Source organism: Ostrinia furnacalis, unplaced genomic scaffold, assembly GCF_004193835.3.
Source record: "Ostrinia furnacalis isolate ACB-3 unplaced genomic scaffold, ASM419383v2 OfSCF0067, whole genome shotgun sequence".
Classification (NCBI taxonomy): Eukaryota; Metazoa; Arthropoda; class Insecta; order Lepidoptera; family Crambidae; genus Ostrinia; species Ostrinia furnacalis.
This window is the reverse complement of record NW_021130306.1, coordinates 976,356-998,849: the sequence shown is the minus strand read 5'-3', so window position 1 is coordinate 998,849 and position 22,494 is coordinate 976,356. Positions and strand designations below refer to the sequence as shown.

Genomic DNA, 22,494 nt, shown 5'->3' with positions numbered 1-22,494 from the left:
GGAGTTACAATTGCGGATCGGTAAGGTCGAACATTTATACGATTCATACGATGAGGTGCAGTTGAAAATTGAGTGCGCGTGTGATGATGATTCGCAAGTTAGTGAACGGAGTGAGTTTGAAGGAAATTATTATCGCGCCCTTGCTAAGGCACAAGAAATTCTAGACAGTTATCGTAAGTCACAAGATAATTATCTAGATGCGCAATCAATCGGTAGTCGTTCCAACAATCATCAACTTGTTAAATTGCCCACGATACAACTGCCAAAATTTAGTGGTTCATATGAGACTTGGATGGAGTTTCACGATACCTTCTCCAGTTTAATTGACAATAACGATCAAATTGATGAGGTAAATAAATTCCACTATTTAAGGGCTTCCTTGGAAGGGTCAGCTGCTGTGGTAATTAATTCCATTGAGTTTTCGGCTAAAAACTATTCTGTTGCGTGGAAACTCTTGTGTGATCGTTTTGATAACAAACGTTTATTGATACAAAATCACATTTCAGCTTTANAATTATTATCGCGCCCTTGCTAAAGCACAAGAAATTCTAGACAGTTACCGTAAGTCCCAAGATAATTATCTAGATGCGCAATCAATCGGTAGTCGTTCCAACAATCATCAACTTGTTAAATTGCCCACGATACAACTGCCTAAATTTAGTGGTTCATATGACACTTGGATGGAGTTTCACGATACCTTCTCCAGTTTGATTGACAATAACGATCAAATTGATGAGGTAAATAAATTCCACTATTTAAGGGCATCTTTGGAAGGGTCAGCTGCTGTGGTAATTAATTCCATTGAGTTTTCAGCTAAAAACTATTCTGTTGCGTGGAAACTCTTGTGTGATCGTTTTGATAACAAACGTTTATTGATACAAAATCACATTTCAGCTTTATTCAACATTGAATCGATCACAAGAGAATCCTCGATTAATTTAAAGGGAATTATCGATCAGGTTAATAAGAATTTGCGGTCCTTAGAATCCCAAGGAGAACCTGTCGATCATTGGGATACATTGTTAATTTATATTATCACAAAAAAGTTAGACTCTAAAACATATCGTGAGTGGGAGGAACACAAGAGTTCATTGCCTAATGATAAGCCAATAAGTCTAGAATTCTTGCTTAGTTTTATACGTAATCGCGCAGACTTACTTGAGACTATTGAACTATCACAAAATAATATCATGTCAAAGAGCAAACCTGCAACTAAAATAACCCTTCATTTGGTACTGATGCTTCCAGGCAACAACTACTTTGAAAAAATCTACAGCGCTAAATAATATTTTTTATGCCAATCATTCGATTTTGTTACAAAGCTAAACTCAGCACAACAGTACTAAATCGGTCGTCGACTGAGTTTTAAGCGATTTCACATCACTATTTCTGTCAAACGTCAAGATGCCGGGCGGAGTGAACAACAGAGCTGTAAGTTTTATGATTTTATACTATTTTATGACTTCCAAGTGATTATGTTTTAGCTAAATTTTGTTCATAATAAACCAAACTAATCATATCAAGCAATATTTGGGGTAAAAACTGTGTTTACTAATACATAATATGCTACCTAACCTCACTGTTGCTCAGAAGCATCAGTGCCAAAGACCTAACAAATTAGCATTTTTTTTAGTTGATGCTTCGAAGCAACATTGCCAAAGACTGTACAAAGTAGTAGTTTTATGTTTGACTAGCTTCCGCCTGTGGCTTTGCCTGTCAGAACTAGTATTTTTATCCAACGGGAACCGTGCATTATCCCGGGTTGAGGAGTCTATGTGCAAATGTTATAAATACTTAAGTGTGTGTGTCTGTCTGTGTTCTGTTTTCCCTTCTTCAAGCTTATATTGCTGAACCGATTTAGATAAAATTTTGTGCATATAGAGATAATTAAGTAATCTCCCCATAGGGGATATTTAGTATTAAAAGCAATTATTAAATATAATATTTAGCGCAAGTGGAGCCGCGGGGGAATGTTCTAGTTTATATTAATATGTTATTCTAAAGGCATTGATCACAATAAGTACTGACGCCAACAAATCAATCTCCATTAGATGTGGAATTCAATAATAATTTGAACGTAAGTATGAGTAATATGGAATAACCTGTAGCTTATCTATAAATCTGTTAATTTTGAGTAAGTTGATATGGTGGCGACTGTACAAAATTATTTTGAAATCTACTAATAGGACGTAATAAAATAATACAATGCAAATGCACTGCAATGCAATTTTGTTTTGGCTTTTTGGATTTTTGTTTGAATGGGCTTGGCTTTTGTTTGCACGTAATTTCTTTGTTCGTAGGTACTATCGGGGACTCTTCCGCCCTCAGATCATAGAAGGGAATAGATGTGAAACGGGGGCGTGGCGCGTGTCTCCGCGATATGCCCAGAAACGAACATCGCCCGCGACGCCAGGTTAGTCGCGATTCAGTCGTACTGAGGAAATGTTCTCCGATATTGTTGGATAATGTGTCGTAACGTGCNCCGTTGCTCCCAGAAGAAGACGTTTCGGTTGAAGGACGAGCCTTCGACGCGCGGGGGCATGTTCGCGATCGCGAGTGATATAAAACCTATTTGGATATTGTGACAGTGAAAAATCATACGGCTTTCTTTTGTTTTACTCTCTGTCGGTTGGATTCGATCAGTACACAAGTCTGTTGAAATTATTTCGCATTTTTACTTTAAAATATACCTGATTCCCTTCACACAATACCTTATTTGATTCATTAAGTGGGATAAAAATTGGGACATGACGCGGCCGTTCCAAAACACGAACGAAGATTAAGTGATTATGCATGTGAATAGAGGAACAATAACGGAACAATCATGCGCACATCGTAAGCTATAACCGGGGCAGATAGCAGGTGGCACAATAATGGAGCCAATATACTCTCGTTTGTTCGACATAGACGTGTGAGCACACAAACAAGTGAGGCGTTCCGATTTTTTGCTCTCACACATCATTTGAATGCCGATAACGGCATGCCGGTGCTTGCTCATCAGGCCTTATTTGGAAAAAATACTCTCACCGCGAAAAGGAAAACTTGACCGCGTCTATTATATTAACACAAGTTAGTGGAACGCGCCTTGACCTCTTAACCGAACAGCATTCGTATTATAAAAGATGATTCGTGTTTTATGAAACGATTGGACCTATTTGCTCGGTTTTTATCGGCTAACACTCACGTCGAAGCGATATTATCGCGATCAGATAAGATAAAATCTCTGTCGCTTGTACGACAAGGGATGATCCATATATTTAGATTTATAATTACCTCGCGATTACGGCTAATAGGCATACATGAAGTCGATACACGCATTATATTAAGACGGTAATTAAAATAACTGCATAGTGCATACGCTATACTAAACCAGAATAAAGTCAATAGCGGTTGGTGAATCAAATACTGAAAACATTAATAGCGAAATAGGCGTGTGGATCCAATTACACCGCCCGTGCCTAGACGTAGACTGGATTCGCTAAGGTTGAACGCCTCTTTACCCAGAACACTTATGTTGGAGCATGAAGAATTTAATGATGATATGCGTGTTTAATAGAAAACGTCCTTATTCTTGCATTTAGAAATAATAATGCCCAATAATATCGCTAATGTATCCGGGTTTGTAATTCTATGCACCGACAATTTACAATACATGGTCAAGTCAAGAGTCATGAGATGATAATAATAATACATGATAACGTTGTTGTTATTTTACGAGCTAGTGAAATAAGAGAAGATTCAAATCAGTGCCTTAAAAACTTTATTACATTTTGATAATCTTTAACATCGAATAACAAATCAAAATACGCTACAGGAACCGCGTCTTTATTCCTAAGACCATACCTTTCAAAATGCTTTACAATCTAGTATAACAAACGTGTTCATTACAGGTGCTCTAACAAAATCCCAGTTCCCTGTCTTCACGATCTACGCCCAGAAGTCATGCCTGGGAGTCAGGCCTTGCGAGCGCGCGTGGTGCTTCGACCGCGTCCGAGGGTACCACCTGAAGGGAAGAGGCAAGAGGACCCACACCGTTGGATCTAGGCAGATGTGCTTGGACCTCTGTCTAGGGGAGAACGAGTTTGTTTGCAGGTTTGTATTTAAAATGTGTGAATTTAGTGATAGTGCTTTTTTGAATCGCCCGTCTTTGGAACGTCACTTTAAAAAAGTGTATCGGGGATTGATTGGACATTGACTTCGAAAAAATTGGCACCTTTTGTGACATTTTATTAAAGCTAGGTATGTGTAAAAAATATAAAATGTAACTGTCAATAACCATGGTTTGAAGGAATAAAGCCCAGCAAGCCTATGACAGTTCATACTTTTCTCATGGATATAAACATAAAACGTATGCACCAAAGCGAAACCACAATAGAAGGAAGTGGTAGAAAATTATTAAAATCGCCTCCATTCCTTATAGCATCGAGCGGTTACAAGTTGTCCCCCACAGACTATACCGGCAAGTCCGCATTGCACATATAAAACATCAGAATAGTAATATTCAGAAGTATTCCAATAAACAGTCAACGGGAATATTTACGGCAGGTGAATTTTACGACTAACGAAGTCCGACTATAAAAATAGGCGTGTACAGTATCTTATATTTAGAAAAGGAAAAGCTAGATTTATACTATGATTCACGTAGTATGTTAAGTCAATTCAATTCAAAAGGCAAGGAACCAGAGGATCTGCGCCATTACTCTTACAGAGCCTATCATAGTTGCTGCACGGCTTCTAGTATGATTGCCGGGAATATGGAAATTTTAAGAGCTCTTCCTTGTATCAGCTTATGAAGTTATTAACCATGAATATATTCTGTATGAATGCGTTGACGAGTTATTTATGGAGGAAGCGAGTAAATCCGAGTACGTAGATAAATTAAAAGTGCACAAGAAATGTACAAAGTAGAGCTTTCTATGGGCGGAGTGAGACATGAATGACCCGCGAGCTCCTTGCCCCGACACGACCTACAGTGCGCGACTCCCCAGACGTTTAAAACGCTAGCCATTAGTGCAAATAGGTATCACTATGTTTATTAATGCGTATTTAAACTCGCCAACTGTAATCTAAATATATAAAAGGAGAAACTGACTGACTGACTGACATATCAACGCACAGGCCTAAACGGCTAAACGTAGGCACTTGAAATTTGGAAGGTACCGTAGAGGTGCACTAAGAAAGGAATTCCCGAAATTCCCACGGAAACGGGAATTAGCGGGAAAAAAAATTTGTATGAAAAAATCTAAACCGCGTAAGATAGACGAAGGGGGTAAAACGGGATCCACGCGTACGAAGTCGCGGGCGGCCGCTAGTGCAATATTAAATAGACTACAGAAAACGACTAAACGGAGCTTAATTAGCGGAATTTCTACAGATGCTTCTTTTTATCAACCATGCTTAAGGCTTTGTAATTCCATGAAAAACAATAAAAGCAGTATATCAAGGCAGAGCAGCAGCGCACGCCCATTCTAATCACTAATTAACAATCCAGAGGTATCATTGCAAATAGTTGGGTAATTAAAATTACGAAACTTAATTATATCGGATCGGATTGGAGATACTTTAATGTGAAACGTAATTCGCGAGCAATTAGGACGATTAAATTAGGTACTATAAAGAGCGATATCAATAATGAAACGGATAGTTAATGCAGTTTATCTCCAGGAAATTAATTAAGGATTGCGAAGTATTTCATACGCTTCTAAGAAGATATATTTATTTACATACATTTACGAGCGTGTTTAGTTAGGACTAAAAGAAGTTTAGACGTACTACTCAATACAGTCGCACTAATCGAACAGACACAGCGCGTCATGACTTTTAGTACGAGAGCCCACGACCAAAATTTTTGTCTCATAGCAATACGGCCAAAACCGCATCAAATCGATAGATACGATTATCCTGAACTCGAAAATACCAATATCAGACATTTTCCGCGTAGCGTTTGATCTGACCGAATTTTCAAAATTGTCAAAGAATTTTACCGAACTGCATCATAGCAATATGTCTGATTTGCAGACTGTAGTTGAATGATAGTTCTGAGATACCGGAAACATTATTTTCAGACGTTAGTGGTGTAGCGCAAACCCGTAAAATCATTTAAAAAAATTAAAAATGAGACAAAAAAAATGTCTCATAGTAATACGTCTGAAAATCTTTTTTATTAGTAAATTTTGGTTATTTGATGCGAACAAAACAATTTTCAGACGGAAATGTGAACGCATTAAATTTTGAGACCGTTTTGAAAATGTTAACAAATTTTACCGATCCGTATCATAGCAATATGTCTGAAAATTGTTGGACATGATAAAATAAGTTGTCCACATGTGCAAAAAATTTATATCAGACAAATTAAGTGTAGCACCTTCTCTATCATACAACTTTTTGATACACTTAAAGTGTCTGAAAACAGGTTTTTGGTAATCATGGCAGCAATACGAAAAGTTAAAAAAAATAATTATCCGTATTGCTATGATACAGTCCGGCTAAATTTGTTGACATTTTCAAAAATGCGCACAGGCTATATGCTACGCGGAAAATTTCTGAAAACAAACTTTTTCGTAATACAATTATAGAATCTATGTACATTTTCACTATCAGACGTATTGCTATAATACCGACTGTCTTTTTTTTTGACACAGCAGAAATGGCCTCCTACTCAGTTGCTACACTTTCGACCGTTACAACACACCTAATCTAACAATTTTATAGGGTTTTTGCCGTATTGCTATGACACATGGTTTTATGACCATTTATTGTTGTCTTTGGACGAAGGGTTTCATATTTCTCGATTCAATTTCGACCGTGTGAAACTCGGACACTACGTACGGTTATGTGTATGTTTTAAGTCATCATTCATTTACGGTACAACAAAGTCAATCAATTCGCTTCAAGATTTCAGCGAGTCGCTATAAATGGTGTTCGCTCGGTACAGCGCCAGTGCAGATAAGTCACGGCTCTTCCTGGTAACTGTTTGGTTTCTGAATTCTACAAACGAGCATTATATACAAAGCAGGGAGGCCAATTGCGCTGGCCGCGTCTCAGGCGTCTAATGTACCAAGACATGACTGTCCTATTGTGTTTATTTCCTTGTAAGGTTTTTGATATCATTAACATAAATAGTATAGCAGGTTTGACGCTCACATTCGATACACGTATTTCTGATGGCGAGTTTAGTTGAACAACGTTGTTAGTTACTTCCATAACTGCATGTCTTTGTATAATGACCGTCATCGACAGAAAAAATGATTTAATTTTTCCGGTTAGATTTTTAAGGATTAAGCTCATAGGATGTTATGTATGCATTACGGCTTAACTTTAAAGTACAATGAATAAGTAAGCTATAAGGAAGTACTTTCCAATTCCAATAGGCCATTAATATCATTGTTCATTCCCTGCTATGCATTATAAGTCGAGATCGCAAGGGAAAGACACACATTAAGATAAACTTTCCCCGCAAAGATCGTGACCGCATCCGAGTCGATACTGGCTCCAATTTGAAATCGACCTTTAGTTTATAAACTTCTACTTTCATCTTTAAGGATGCATTATTAAGCCGGTCCATTCAATAATATTCATGGAATATGATGTTGTTAACTCAAGTCATGAACCTTGCATGATAAAGTCGTAGCTGTATTTGCAGCGAATATATTACTTATGCAGTCTAGTCCGTTGTTGAAGTTAGTGTAAACATCACGGCGGAGGCGCGGCGATTAAAGTTAGAGCCGGCGACTGGAATGAATTGCGCGATTTTACGTGGTCTCGACTAGTTCGACACGTGTACCGTTGGGTACAAATCGTCGTATCTCCATTGAGAGTAGCGCGAGCAACCCGGGCGCACCCCGGGCGGCGCGCATCGCGATCGTCGGCGGTCACGACATTTGGCAAATATTCAGCAAGACGCGGACGGCGCGGCGCGGTGTGGGAGCGGTCTGCCCTATCGCTTCCTACTTTCACGATACAATAACCGATAAAACACATATTGTTCGCTCCGAACCCTTCGAAAATATTTTACTTTTATTGGAATCGGAAAACTGCGGCCCCGCTGACTGCACGACTGGACATTACATGCCTTGGAACAGTTATGTGGGAATAAAACTTTGCTACATTATGTTCGGCGCGAGCCCTTGTTCTGGCGCACCTTTATGGGATGCCCCGAGGCCCTAGGTACTTCTCTAAAAGTTACGGTCTCATAATACAAGTAATAGAAATTATGATTTATAGAAATGGCCTATTCTTTAAGGCAAAACGTTTATTAAAATAATCGTTTTGGAATTAATTTAAGTAGTGATTACCAAGACAGGTCAGGTGAGCGACTACATTACCTTCAAGATGTGAGAGGATCGTAAATAGATAGAGACGTGTAAAATTTACAGCGATGGTAGTCTATTCTGATGTCTATTACGTTCAATTTTTTTGTAACGGATATATAGGAAATGTTGCAGCAAAACAGATTGCCTGTAGTCGTAATTATTATGCGATGAAGACGACGCATTCACTCAAGCAAGTCTGCGCGGTGTTTAATGAATACAACGGCTGGTAGCGGGACACTCTTGCAATCATAAAGCTGAGAGCTACTTTAAATTAATGTTTTCTTGTAATAGCCCTATGCCGCTATTCAGTAACGCGTAGATTACATGTAACACTAACGCACTAGCAACTTCATAAAACTAAATGATAGGATACAATCTTGTCGCAGAACTGGCCGATCGCAGAAACCACAAAGAAGAAAATCTTTTTTACTGTTTCTCTTTCTTACTATTATAATACAAAAGAATTCTTGAGTCTTCAGTCGTTATGCATTCTTGTGTAAAGGTCATCTGATCGGTTACGATAGTATATCAGCACAATAAAGGAGATGACCAGGATAAAACTTTCGAAAAAGTTTATATTGTAGGTATCGTACTCCACTTAATACGAAAATGTTTTAAGATATCAACTTAACGTAGTAGGATAATTTAATTGACAAAAAAGGCCTGAAAAATTAAAGCCGTTAAATTGTGATAAAGCTGAGAAATTATAAATATATGTCGGCCATTATCTTATCTTATTAAAAGCATTTTGAAATAACAATTATGCAAAATACATATTTACGTTACAACGGGACTTTCAATCAATCGAGATAAACCATAAAAATAAATATCAAACCGCTGAAAATTGCTTAAAGTAGTTCGAGCGATATCGAATATTACAGCCGATATCACATCAGACTTTGAGTATACGTTTTTGTTGCAAAAGATCACTTATTCCAACTACATAACACGCATCAGTGTTAAGATTGATCTGCTCTCGTCCGTACTTTTAAGTACAACATATAAAATTAACATATTGAGGCCTACCTTATTAAGTCCAAAGATACTAACAATAAACAATATTAATAGCAACACCATTATTTATCTTAGCAGATATTGCTAATATCGAAGAAGCTGTGAAATATGTGCAGTTTATAATGCTAATTTATGGTATTTGCCTACTTATTCAGCTTTATAGCTTTTATATAGATAGTGAAATATCGATAGGCACATAAACTTTGCTCATAAGCTTTTAACATGCACTAGTAGATAACTAGGTAGCAGTGATAATGATTATAAATACTCGGTAGTCGTAATTATTTACTACAAATAACAAAATATAAAAAAGTGCAAAGAAGAATAAAAGCAAAGGGTTCTAGAACATCTAGCTAATCTTGACGTAAAATAGCAATAGAATTCGTGTGGTAAACTCCCTGGGAAAGTTCACACAGTGAAAAAAAGGAACAGAAAAAGCGCTGCAAATTAAAAATGTCTAACCTTGTTACAGATCAGCGAACTACAACAACAAGACTGGCGAGTGCGTGCTGTCAAACATGGATCGGATCACCCTCGCGGGAACTAGCGCATTCCAGCCTAATGAAGGTAAATAAAATATCAAAAACCTAATAAATAAATACCACATTTAATATTCGTGTCCACGAGACTAATGAATATTTCATTTCCAGACACCGATTACTTAGAAAACAACTGTGTCGAGGAACCGACCAAACTGTGCGAGTTCAAGAAGATGAGCGGTCGCATCCTGAAGACTGTCGACTCCGTATACCAAGACGTCCAAACAGTTGAAGAGTGTCGCGAGCTCTGCCTGAACTCGCCTTTCCGATGCCATTCGTACGACCACGGCGACACTGGTGACCACGTGTGCCGTCTGTCTCACCATTCACGAGCAACTCTTGCTGATATCCAGGTAAAGCGTTGCTTGAGTTGAAATTTTCTTTAGTTTTCTTATTGAGTTGTATTTATGTATAATTTTTTATTACCAGGATCCTTACTTGGAGGTGCCCGAAGCTGCCACGTACGAACTTTCCTCGTGCTACAACGTCTCCATCGACTGCCGCGCTGGTGACATGGTAGCTCGCATTCAGACCTCCAAATTATTTGATGGGAAAATCTACGCAAAAGGAAGTCCGAACTCATGCGCTGTCGACGTTGAACAGAGTCTAGAGTTTGAACTGACAATGGAATACTCAAACATTGAATGTAATGTCAAGCAAAATGGTCTCGGCAGGTAATAAAATACGTAATCTTGTGACCAAAAATATATTGCGCGAATGTTGGTACTAAGTTGAATTCTATTGCAGATACTTGAACGATGTTGTAATCCAACACCACGATACTATTGTTACATCCTCGGATTTGGGATTAGCCGTCGCTTGCCAGTACGACTTGACAAACAAGACTGTCGCTAACGAAGTTGACCTCGGAATCCAAGGAGATGTCAAGACTGGTCTGTCAGAGGAGGTTATTGTGGACTCGCCCAACGTAGCCATGAGAATCACCGACAGGAGCGGAGACGACACCATCGCATCTGCGGAAGTTGGAGATCCCTTGGTAATCATATCTTCTTTACCTTCGACTTGGAATGTATGCGCAATAACGAGCTCTCTTTACTTAATTTTTCGTAATATTTCCAGGCCCTCCGATTCGAGATTTTGGACCCGAACTCACCTTTCGAAATATTTGTGCGAGAACTGGTTGCTATGGATGGCGTAGACTCCAGCGAAATCACCCTTATCGACAGCCAGGGTTGTCCTACAGACCACTTCATCATGGGACCTCTATTCAAATCATCCACAAGCGGGAAGGTAAGATATCAAATATAATAGCGTTGTTAGCAATCAATACTTATTGTTGACATCCAATTTATAGCCATACAATTTATGTTATTCTCTATTTCCTTTATAATTATAATGGCCTTTCCAATCCTTAACTAAATCACGCCATAAATCACACCAAAACACAATAAAACTGAATACCAAGACTTAGTAATAAATCTAACTATTCTTGTAATTTATGAGAAACGTTAATGAGGGTCGCTGATGTAGTTGTTTTGTTATATTATTATGTTAAACTTTCTAGGCAATTGAGTACAAGTATTATAGATTCTACTATAATTTACAGATACTGCTGTCACACTTCGACGCCTTCAAGTTCCCGTCGTCCGAAGTGGTGCAATTCCGCGCTCTGGTGACTCCTTGCATGCCGACTTGCGAACCTGTTCAGTGTAACGGCGGACCAAACGAACTTCGCACCATCTCATCTTACGGCCGCAGGAAGAGGCGTTCGACGTCTGCAGCGCCAACCGAGAACATGCTTCTTGTGCAAACGATTCAGATCACCGACAAATTCGGATTCGACAAACAGCGAGCGAAGAACGTTACCGAAGACTCAGTTTTCATCAGAGAGACCGACGCCACTTGCGTCAACGCTGCGGGAGCGATGCTCGCCGCCGCCGCCTTCCTGGCCGCGCAACTAGTCGTCCTAGCAGCGTGGACCTGCAGTTGGCAGCGTCGACGTGCGGCGGCGAAAGCGGCCGAGCTTCTCCCGGGCCCGACCGCTCCCTCAACCCTCTGCAAAGTCTACGATGCCAGTTTCTCCCGTGCGCACCAGAGGCACTTCTGAGTAACTGTAGGCATGTCGACGTGATCAGCGTCCGCAATAGTAGCATATATAGTAGTTTAAAAACCCCCGTCGAGTCCAGGCTCGTGAGGCCGACGTTTCGCCGGAGAGACACGTCCACCTTTAACGAAGCGCAGGGCAACGATAGCGGTTATTTAATGGTATTGTCCGAGGTCTTCCGCGTGGTGCTACGTACGGGCGCGCGCGGGGGAGCGCGGCGGGGAGGCGGGGACGACCAGGGAGCGTGTGTGGCTGTGGACGGATGCTAGGCGCTCGGGCGCTGTGTGACCGCGTTGTGGAGTGAATGCGAACGCTCGCTTGTCCCCTTCTCCCGGCCCGCGTCGGCGGGACCGTGGCCGTGAGTCGTTATCAAGATCACGTCGCTCATTCGTTCACTTTACGGTCGGATGTCCACTCGGAGATCCGACGACGTATTGTACCATATTTTTTTAAAGTAGCCTAAGCCTGATTTTAATGATAGTGATAAGTAAAAAGTAACATTTCAGTACCTTTTAAGTAGATAACCGAACGTGCGACCTAAGTCAAGAGACGATGGATTGACGGCCGTCCCGACATCGTAATTTATTTAATTTAGCATAGTTTCTTTTTTACGTAATTTATGTTTGAGGATTGAATTATACCTATTTAATAAATTCCTAATATAAATGAATACCTAAGCAAATACATGTAGCTTACTTAAACATGTGCTATCGTTTGCGATGTAAACTGAAAGTATTTTATTATGATGCTAGTGCCTTAAATTTGAAATGTTAATAATAAAATGCTGTAATCATTTTATCTGTTTCATCCGTCCAATTTGTCAAACCTAAAATAAAATATTTCAGAATATTATTCGAAGTTTTATTTGTCTCCCTGTAAATAGCAATTTAATTACTAAATACTGGTACGCAAATCAACACACAAATTGTTACTAAATAGGGTTACTTTAATGCATTAGTTAGTCTGCCTCTATGGCTTTATTTATTTCTGTGAAAAGGCTGTATTTGACGTCTATCATCAGCTTCCAAAATGAAAATGATCCTGTCTGTAGTAAAATAAGTAATAGCTACAAGACTCACGAGAAAATGATTATTTTTGTAAATGATGAAAAATAAGACAACTTCATATAAAAATTCATAGACCAATCAATGAAAAAATTTAAAATAAGAGAGTGTACAAAAATGAAAAAGACACAAAAGTGACTTAACAAACATTGGAAATAATTACCTACATATTCCTATCAAGCAAAACCAATAAAACGTGGACACAATTGGATGTAATGTCTCTTGCTATAAAACTCAGAAAATTCTCAGATCAATGAATCTACATGTATAGCTAAAGTTACAATAGCAGGTGGATGTAACAGTATTTTGATATGTAGATCCTGTACCAGTAAAGCACCATAATATAATAGATTTAACATGATATGGTTAGAAAAATTCTGTGAATCATCATAAAAATATTGACACATGCTACTATCAACGAGAGTTAAAACTACACTCAAGGGCTGAATATCTAGAAGAGAAAGTTATTTAATAATTCATAGACAAAACTGTAACAGCGACTACGAACGAGATCCATGCCATAAAACATAAACCAGATGTCTCATCTTTAAAAACGAGTCCAAGAATGCGAGCGACATACCGCATACCAACAAAGGTTTCGCAGGTCAGATTTGCTCTTAAAACGGCTCACATCAATAAGATGCGATCAGCAGGTTGTCGCGGCGGGCACGTGTGAAAGGGCACGCCTCGCGCGTTCGTGCCCGCGATCCGATCGCAGACCGCGGCACGCGACACGAGACACGTGTCGAAAACGCTCCCATTAGTGCACCACCTGTACGCTAAATCTCGCTTCCTGTATAGATCCGATCGCATCCTTTGGTGCGCTTGCACGTCTCTACTATATTGCTGGGGTTCGATTTTTTTTTCTCTTTTTCGGAATTAAAGGTCCATTTTGAGTATGATCAGCGAAAGCAATGGGCTGCTGTAGGATGACGATGAAGAGGCTTTTTTCATAGCTTACACCTGTACTTAGGGCCCAAATTTGGCTTGGCCCGAAACACTTCGGGACAACATTACGACGCGAGACACGTGTTGAAAACGCTCTCATTAGTACACCACCTGTACGCTAAATCTCGCTTCCTGTACAGATCCGATCGCATCCTTTGGTGCGCTTGCACGTCTCTACAATATTGCTGGGATACGATTTGTTTCAAATTAAAATTATTTCTCTTTTTTGGAGTAATAGGACCTTATGTAAAGTAGGATCAGCGGAAGAATATGTCCAGCATTGGGCTGTCATAGGATGCTGATGATGAAGAGGCTTTTTTCATAGCTTATACCTATATTTAGGACTTACTGCTTAGTCTCTACAATATTGTTTGCTAGGATTAGATTTGTTTCAAACAATTATATATTTTTTAGGAGGTTAAATAACTTAAGGCCACGATAGCCGAACGGTGAAGGGGTCGGACTGGCCATTTCGTGATCCGGGGAACGCTGGTTCGGTCCCCGCCGCCGCTCGACTATTGTGGTGAGCTCACTCGTGATACAAGCATATTTAGCTTAGTACGAGGGGCTAACGGGAGTATTAGTAATTTGTGTAATAACAAATTACTATTAATCTTAAAAAAACTTATGAAAAGTCTAGAGAAGACAAAGACGGGATTAAAAGCCGTGTAGTATCAGCGGATGCCTACGACCAGTAGCGGTCTGGTATAGGCAAAGGATTGGTCTAAAACACTTCGGGGCAACAAGTCTGGCGGTGAGAAGTGGCGGAAGAAACGTCGTATAATTATGTAAGTAATTGTTAATTGCAGGAAATACAATTTACAAGAATTATGAAAAAAGTGCGAGCTAGGCAGGTAAAGTCCATGCACCCTTGCTAAATGCGATCAATTTTCAAAGGATATTCCTAATTTGTAAAATGGATAGGCAATTTTATAAGTTTGTAATACTTATTAAAAATATTATATTGCGCATAGCCAGCTGAAGTTGTCTCTGAGTTGTTGAACTCTCACAACTCTTAAGCCTTCAAGGCTGAAGCGAATAGGTATCTCCTGGTCAAGTTAGCTCGACCGTAGATCGCATCTGCACCCCTCGGGTGCGATTGTAATCATCAGCCAGCCTACATAACATTTAAAAATTCCCGTAGATTAAAATAACCTCAAATAACTACCAGTTTATCGAAAGTGCCCCATTACTATGCCACATCATCAACAGCCCTTTACAGTCCACTGCTGGACTATGAGCCTCCTCCACTATAGTGGAGGGTTTTGCCATAATCTCCACGCTTGGCAGGCGGGTTGGAGATCGCAGTTTAAAAGATTGATGTTTTTCAGAGAGCGCTGCTGCCCATTCTCTGTTTGATGTGTAGTCCCTAAGTCGCCTCTTACGACACCCGCGGGAAGAGTAGGGGTTGGTGACAAATTACTATGCCACCTACACACTTAATCTAGCTTCCTCCCTAGATTCTAATTACATATCCTACGACACTTAGCTGACACACCTTTCTGAAAACTAGGTCTAACCTAATTCTTATAAAAGTATCGATCTCTAAATGCCAGTTTGTTGAAACTTGGTAGAGCACAGACATGCCTTGTACGACGTAAATACATCTTTATTTAACTCGCAATTTCAGAATTAGCCAGCAGAAGTATTCTGTATTTTGTTTAGTAAGCACTCCACTAGCGACACTTTATCTTGGTGGTGATCGCCCTCATAAATTCAACAAATTCAACGAGACGGCGTTATTCGTATTTAATTTCGTAAAGCTTAGAGAGGAGGCAGTGAAATAGCGTCTTCAGATAATAAATTACCTCGAACCTGTAAAAGCTCTCCACTTATATTGAATAACACAACAGATGCACATTTAATCCGATTTCAATAAAAGAAGCAAAATGACGCTAAAAGATCCCTCAATATTTACTCATGGATATAAGTAATTGTATGAAAAACACATAAAAGCAAAAATATGATCAATGCATTATTTATAACACGATGACATCAAATAATTACTTTTGAATGTTTGTATTGCATGATTATCATACTGTATTTACACAGCTCGAAAATAGTATGTATTAAAATCGTTTACAGGCATTGCATAATAAACGATTTTATAATTATTTGAATTACCTGTTGTAATGACAGGTTCATCCAAAAAAATGCTATCGCACAAAACGGCAAGGATTTAAATTGAGTTAATATGTAGAGACCTTTTAGCGAAAATGATACTGTAAATCTGTTTCCAATTTAGATGCTAATACCAACTCTATTTCTCTTAAGGTAATTCTTCGATACATAAATCAGTCTGGACAAACAATTTAATAGGTGTAGATAGATTAGATAATACAATAAAGCATTGTGTTCAAACAGAAGCACAATATTGAAACATTTCAAACAAATGCACTTTAAGCTTATTGCAGCGCTTTGTACTTGGCGCCAAATGCATTTTATGTGTCGTAAAATCATACTATTGAATGCAACAATGTAGGCAAAGATAAAGTCGTTTACAATAATATAAAATATTCATGAAATACACGGAACAGCAGGAATGATGGCGACCACCGAGGGGTACATTCGTAGCGAATGCGAATCGAAGCGAGGAAAAAATAAAAGCCAATGCGTAGGTACTCGTTTATACGAAGATTGACAGGCGTTTGTGCATGCAGCTTGTTTTGGAATGACTACAAGATGTGCCGACGATATCTTGAGTGCTGAGCAACACGGGAAGATCTCGGAGAGAAATCGTATTAATTCCATTTATGATAGCTTTCCCGTTCGTACTTATTGAACGAGCATTTGTAGATGTAATCGCACGTTTGGCATCGCGACACAAATGAAATATTGTCGGTGCGGCTCGGTTCTCATGAAATAATGTAATCTGATTAAGTATTACAATAAATGAGTCACGGTGGGTACTCTCAAAGAGCTCAGTGACCAGAAAGAACAATAAGTTTTTTATAGTGCGTGTTTTAAAACATTAACGTTTATGGGATAGGTTGAGGATATTCAGAGAATTCTTCAGAATGAGAGGTGAAGGCCACTCGCTGCTATACCTAAGCGTGAATATTAGACAAAGTAACTAGTCAAAATGCACATAATAAGTATAAACTTTCGCGTTCATTTCAAGTAAAATGTAGCAAGACGGTCTCGCATAAATAGCACACTCAAGTATCGATAATATATTAAGTACATACATAAATGCAATGTTTAGAACATACCAACAGCCTTTTAGCCTGGGAGGAAATTATGCAAAATACATTACGCCTCTTTCCAGTTTCCCCATGTTCCTCATCTTCTGCCTTCCGCATTTAATTTAGCCTGTTTATAAGATCATCGGTCTATGTCTCTCCCGTAGGATAGGTTTCAAAATAGATCTGAACTAAATTTTATACGATTATAAGCAAGATTTTTTACATGTTCATAAACATTTTAGCTAAACTTAAGTATGAAGTAGATAAGTGTAACACTAGTATTATATTATCTGTGGTGTAACAAAAAAAATATCTAAGTAGGTATATAAAAATTTAAGGTCACGATCCACGTGTAGATCCATTGTAGATCGTTTTCAATAAACATCGTTAGAAATTAGCTTTTATAAAGTTTTTATTGATAAAAAAGTATACATAGCACTTTATTAATGGTTTTGGTTTTTTACAGAGGGCTATTGTTGCGGTAAGTGCGCATTGAGTGAGCCTTTTGAAAGCGATCTAGGACACACTTTCGCTAGGAAAATGAAAGTAAATGAGTACATTGCTAGTCTTTATCTTCCAAATGCTTAATAAGTACTTTTTAAAATCAAATAATGGCTTGAATTCACAACTCCCAAATTAATGTCAGATCAGTAATCTGGGCTAGTCATCTTTTCATAACATGATACTTTAAGAGATAATTTATACATACACTATATTAATACAAGTCAGGTCAGACGATGGAAAACAATACATCCGTACAAACCAGTGTGTTTCGGGTTTATTGTTCGTCAAGGATAATAAAATGTGTAAGATATTGTGCGACCATGACTAAGATAAAAATCTTTGACAACGTATCCTGAGAATGAATCCCACGAGCTGAATCACATCCGTTTAGCGACCATAAAAATAGGTGTTTTGACCTTTAATTATAACACAAGTACGTTCATCTTTCAGACATTCTTTGCCTGCATTCTTGCATAATTTAACGACGTTTAATGAAATTAAAAAGGTATTATGGACAAATTATGTCAGTGACAGGCTTCACTTGCTTTATAATTGCTGCCAGTCAGTAAGTAGCTCGCGAGTGATGTTTGCTCGCCCCGCCCTTTATTAAATGGGAAATATTACATGATGTACACAACTGCTGCCGTACACACACGCGGTCCAATGACTCCAATAAATATTCAGCAGATTACTGCCAGTGCCTCGGATAAAAGCTATTTGTAGCGAGACGTACTTTTAAAAATGGAAGGCTATCGTAAACTAGAAATTGTCAGTTTTGCCGTACAGGGAGATTCTGTTAGCAGATCGTAAATCTGTCAGGAGATAAGTGCTTATCTGGTATGTTCACGAAGTGCAATCGATTTTGGTCTATTATATTCCGATTCCACGGCGCCGGTTACTGATTCGTGGCGCAATTTGTGTACTTATTTGCATCAAGTTAGTCCTTCGCGACCGCGATCACGCAGCTCACTCTGATGCGAAAATAAACAGAGAAACTGAACACCGCAAAACTACGCCACCTGGATCGGGCACATCTATCTTGTCAGCCTATTTATGTCCTCAGACGGACGCACAAAGCCTTTCCCAAATGGATTTACTTATAATGGTCCACGCAAATTATTTGCCGCTGCTGGTTTTTTCATTTTCAATCAATGTGAAGGAAACATTAACTACAGTTTTAATGGGCGATAATGAGAGAGTGCTTACGAGATTTTAATACTCAACTCATAATTCCTTAAAAAAGGTAAACGCTTGATTTTTTTCAACGTGCTTAACGGGAAAATTAGGGTGTAATAACAGGAAAGAATGCATCGCATTTTCACCGATCCGCTATCGGCGCTTCCAGGTATCCTTTCAAACGAACATTCAGTAAAGCAGTGGGCGGACCCTCCAATTTGTTGAACTTGAGGTCCTGATTGCATGTTTACACAAAGTCTCGTGATGACTTGAGCAATCGAAACCACTCCAAGTGGGTGGCTCGGAATGACATTTATTATAGTCATTGGACTTATCGATATCAGGCAAATGTATAATTTCCCGTCACGAGTATCGTGGTATTTGTTCAAGTTATTGAATTTAGTGCAGCCATTGCATTATGCAAATCCTTCAGGAAAGGATATTGAGTAGTAGTGAACAGAATTTAAATTGCGGGAAAATACAATGTGGGTTATTTTGAAGCGTCCCACTTCGATATGAATCGGCAGTTCGAGTAGGCATCAACTTGTACGTTGTATTGAGTGAAATGGTTATTTCTAGTTTCTAGTATTCGAAATGGGTATTGGGAATGTTCGTGGCGTGTTTTTTGTGACGTTTAGTCACGGATTAGTCGCGGATCGCGGACGGGGCGCGTTCGCACAGTGGGACGAGATGAAACATCCCCGGTCCGTCGGAAGTGATCAGAGCCCCGATTACGGTAACTTTTAACGTCTACAATCCGGACACGCTTCATCGACGCTGCGATACGATTGGTCGAAACAGCTGACGTACGCTGTTGAACGACCAATCGTATCGCAGAATCGAGAAGCGTGTCTGGATTGTAAACGTTAAAAGTTACCGTAATCGGGGCTCAGAGTGCATCACGACGCGCCGACGCGCGCTAACTATCCGCTAATAGAGGATCGTGCTCGCGACCCCGCCTCCCGTGCCCGATGATAATGTCCAAGCTGACGGACACTATTATTGTTCCTGTTCGGTTATCCAATTATGTTCGTATCTTGTGCGGCTTTATATCGTTGCCAACGCCACGCCGATGTCCGATTCTCACGCTCGTCGGCGTTAGTTTTATACCCTTATAATCAATTCAATGCGAAAGTAAACTTCTCAGTCTCGACAAATATACGACTATTATGTTACACATCAGACGGACAGCTTGGCTGATAAAGTTTTACTAGAATGCGTTTAGTAGCGAGAATATATTAGTGTTCAGTAAAAGGATAGAGCTTTAAAGAAATTATAAGTTGTGTACCGCGAGTGGATTATTACTAACATAATAATTATTAGCTGTAATATTCTGATTTAGTAATCATCGTAGGGTTGCAAGAACAGGTTTTTACCATTTAAGAACAGTTTATTGACTGATACAAAAGTTTGCATACACGCATAATATGAATGACTGGAGAAAGATTTGTATCACAGAAATGAGAGAACCACCCGCTGATTTCACAGAATGGAATCTGCGAATGGTTCCGCGCTAACAATACATAATCATATCATAGCAATACACATTACATAATTGTATTACGGTGTGTTGCGAATTCTCATCATTCACCGCATTCTTCAGAGGTCGATTGTGATATTACTCTAAACTCGTTTAATTTTTTTTTGTTTAAAGCAATAAATTGCGCGAGTCAGCTGCATACGTCATTTAGCACAAATATATTTACAAAATATACGAAATCCAATTATAGATAAATATCAGGGCAAAGTCGAGGGATTCCAATCACGCGATAGATTCCCAATGCACTGATCAGATTAATGCTCTTTAGATGCGCCCTTATAAATGCACCGGGAAGGCTGTTGTCAGAGACTAATGGTGCTCACTGAAGCTAATGTATACTAATATAGATGCGACTTTAGCTTGCAGGTAATCGTCCAGAGTAATTGGGTGGTTGACACCAGTGACCAATGATTCCAAGTCACGACTTCACAGAAGACTCAATTAGTGTTCAATTAACTGTCAAATAAGAAAGAGCTTAGAAAATAATAAATGAGTAGTTGGTCCATTCAGTTACAGTGACATCATAGCTGGTCTTTTCCATCGAAAATATATGATAGAGTCGGTCTTTGACCATCACTGACAAAGTTTTGTGTACTGATGAGTTATCATAATGGGATTCACCTATTAATTTCATTTGCCTATTGGAACCTACGGCATGATTCAGAAAAGTTTCCATTGGGAATCATTGATTGATTTGGTAATGACTCCTTTTAGTTTTAAGTAGTAGTATCTTTAAAAAAAAATCTTAGACTATAACAGTGCTGCATTTATCGATATCGCTGCAAGTGAACTTGAGTATAAATAACCGCGATAGGAGTTGAATCGCGGACTCACACGACTCGCACACAACATGGCAAGTCACGGGTCTATCCGTGTCAGAGCGAACACGAACGAACTATCGACGCGCGCGCATCGTCCCAATTTCATCAATCAAATGTGTTTTGTGATTGCGCAGTCAGAAACAAATTTATGACAGTGTAAACGGTGGGATCAAACAGTTAACCTACGTATGGTGTTTAGTTCGTAAATTATCGTTGAGATCTATCTATCGAAGGTTTTAGAATATGCCAATTTTTATCATCATAACGAATGAACTATCGACGCGCGCGCACATCAACTGTGTTAAATTTTATGGAGACTTTATGACAATGTAAACGGCGGGATCAGGGGGGCATTCGATATCGACTGCGTAAAAAAGTGTTTGTGTGCTTAATATTATGATGTATGACGGATTGTACAGCGCCCCCAGCGGATACTTTCAAGAACTAAAATCTTCATATATTTTTTAACGCAGTAGATATCAAATGCGTTTGACGTAAACTCACACTACGCCCCCTGAACAGTTCAAGTCATTCTGCTTTTGGTGTTTTCGTAGCCATTGATCATACTGCTTATGGTATTTGTAAGCTTATGATTCAGATCTATTTATCGATAATATTTGAATACGCGTATTGTATAGTTTTTCCTTCGGTTTTTATCATATTAACGTGCGTCCACGCTGGTAGAGCCCATGCGCCTTGTGTTTTAGCACCCTTTTAGGAACTAAAGCCTGGTCCGTGAGCACGTAGAATTTCGTCCAATGACCCCAAGCTACCCATCCTTATCGCTCGCGCGTAATTATATTGCTGTCGCGACTGTACGACGCGCGCCCGCAGTGAGTGTGCGAGCGCGACAGCAACATAATTACGCGCGAGCGATAAGGATGGGTAGCTTGGGGTCATTGGACGAAATTCTAGGTGCTCACGGACCAGGCTTTACTATTGACGCACGCGCATCTGCATCATTCAACTTATTTTGTGATTGCGCACAGAGAGAAATAAATTTATGACATTGTAAACGGCAGGGCTAGACCAGAACAGATCAAGCGCCATTGATCAAAAAGCTTATGGTGTTTAGTTAGTAAACTATGAATCAGATCTATCTGTTGATGGTTTTTTTATTACGCTTATTGTATAGTTTTTCAAACATGAATGCATTAAATGGAAACTAATATTTATTGCTAATGAAATTACATGAATTATGTTTTAATTTTAATACAAGGTCTATGTTACAGATACATTCAGTTACACAACTAACAATAATATTACCTAATATCATCTTAATTTTTTCACAAAAACAATAATTTCAATGGAAAAAAAAATAAAATG

The 22,494-nt window shown here is 39.0% G+C and overlaps 1 protein-coding gene across 1 annotated transcript; it reads left to right on the top strand.

Moving 5' to 3' along the window:
* The first annotated feature begins 2,465 nt into the window (after positions 1 to 2,465).
* Positions 2,466 to 12,751, top strand: neo (ZP and PAN domain-containing protein neyo). Its single transcript, XM_028318494.1, has 8 exons — positions 2,466 to 2,556; positions 3,891 to 4,092; positions 9,799 to 9,893; positions 9,977 to 10,218; positions 10,295 to 10,539; positions 10,613 to 10,862; positions 10,946 to 11,116; positions 11,433 to 12,751. The coding sequence occupies exons 1-8, from the start codon at positions 2,466 to 2,468 to the stop codon at positions 11,931 to 11,933; spliced, it is 1,797 nt and encodes a 598-aa protein (XP_028174295.1). The 3' UTR covers positions 11,934 to 12,751.
* Positions 12,752 to 22,494: the final 9,743 nt, after the last annotated feature.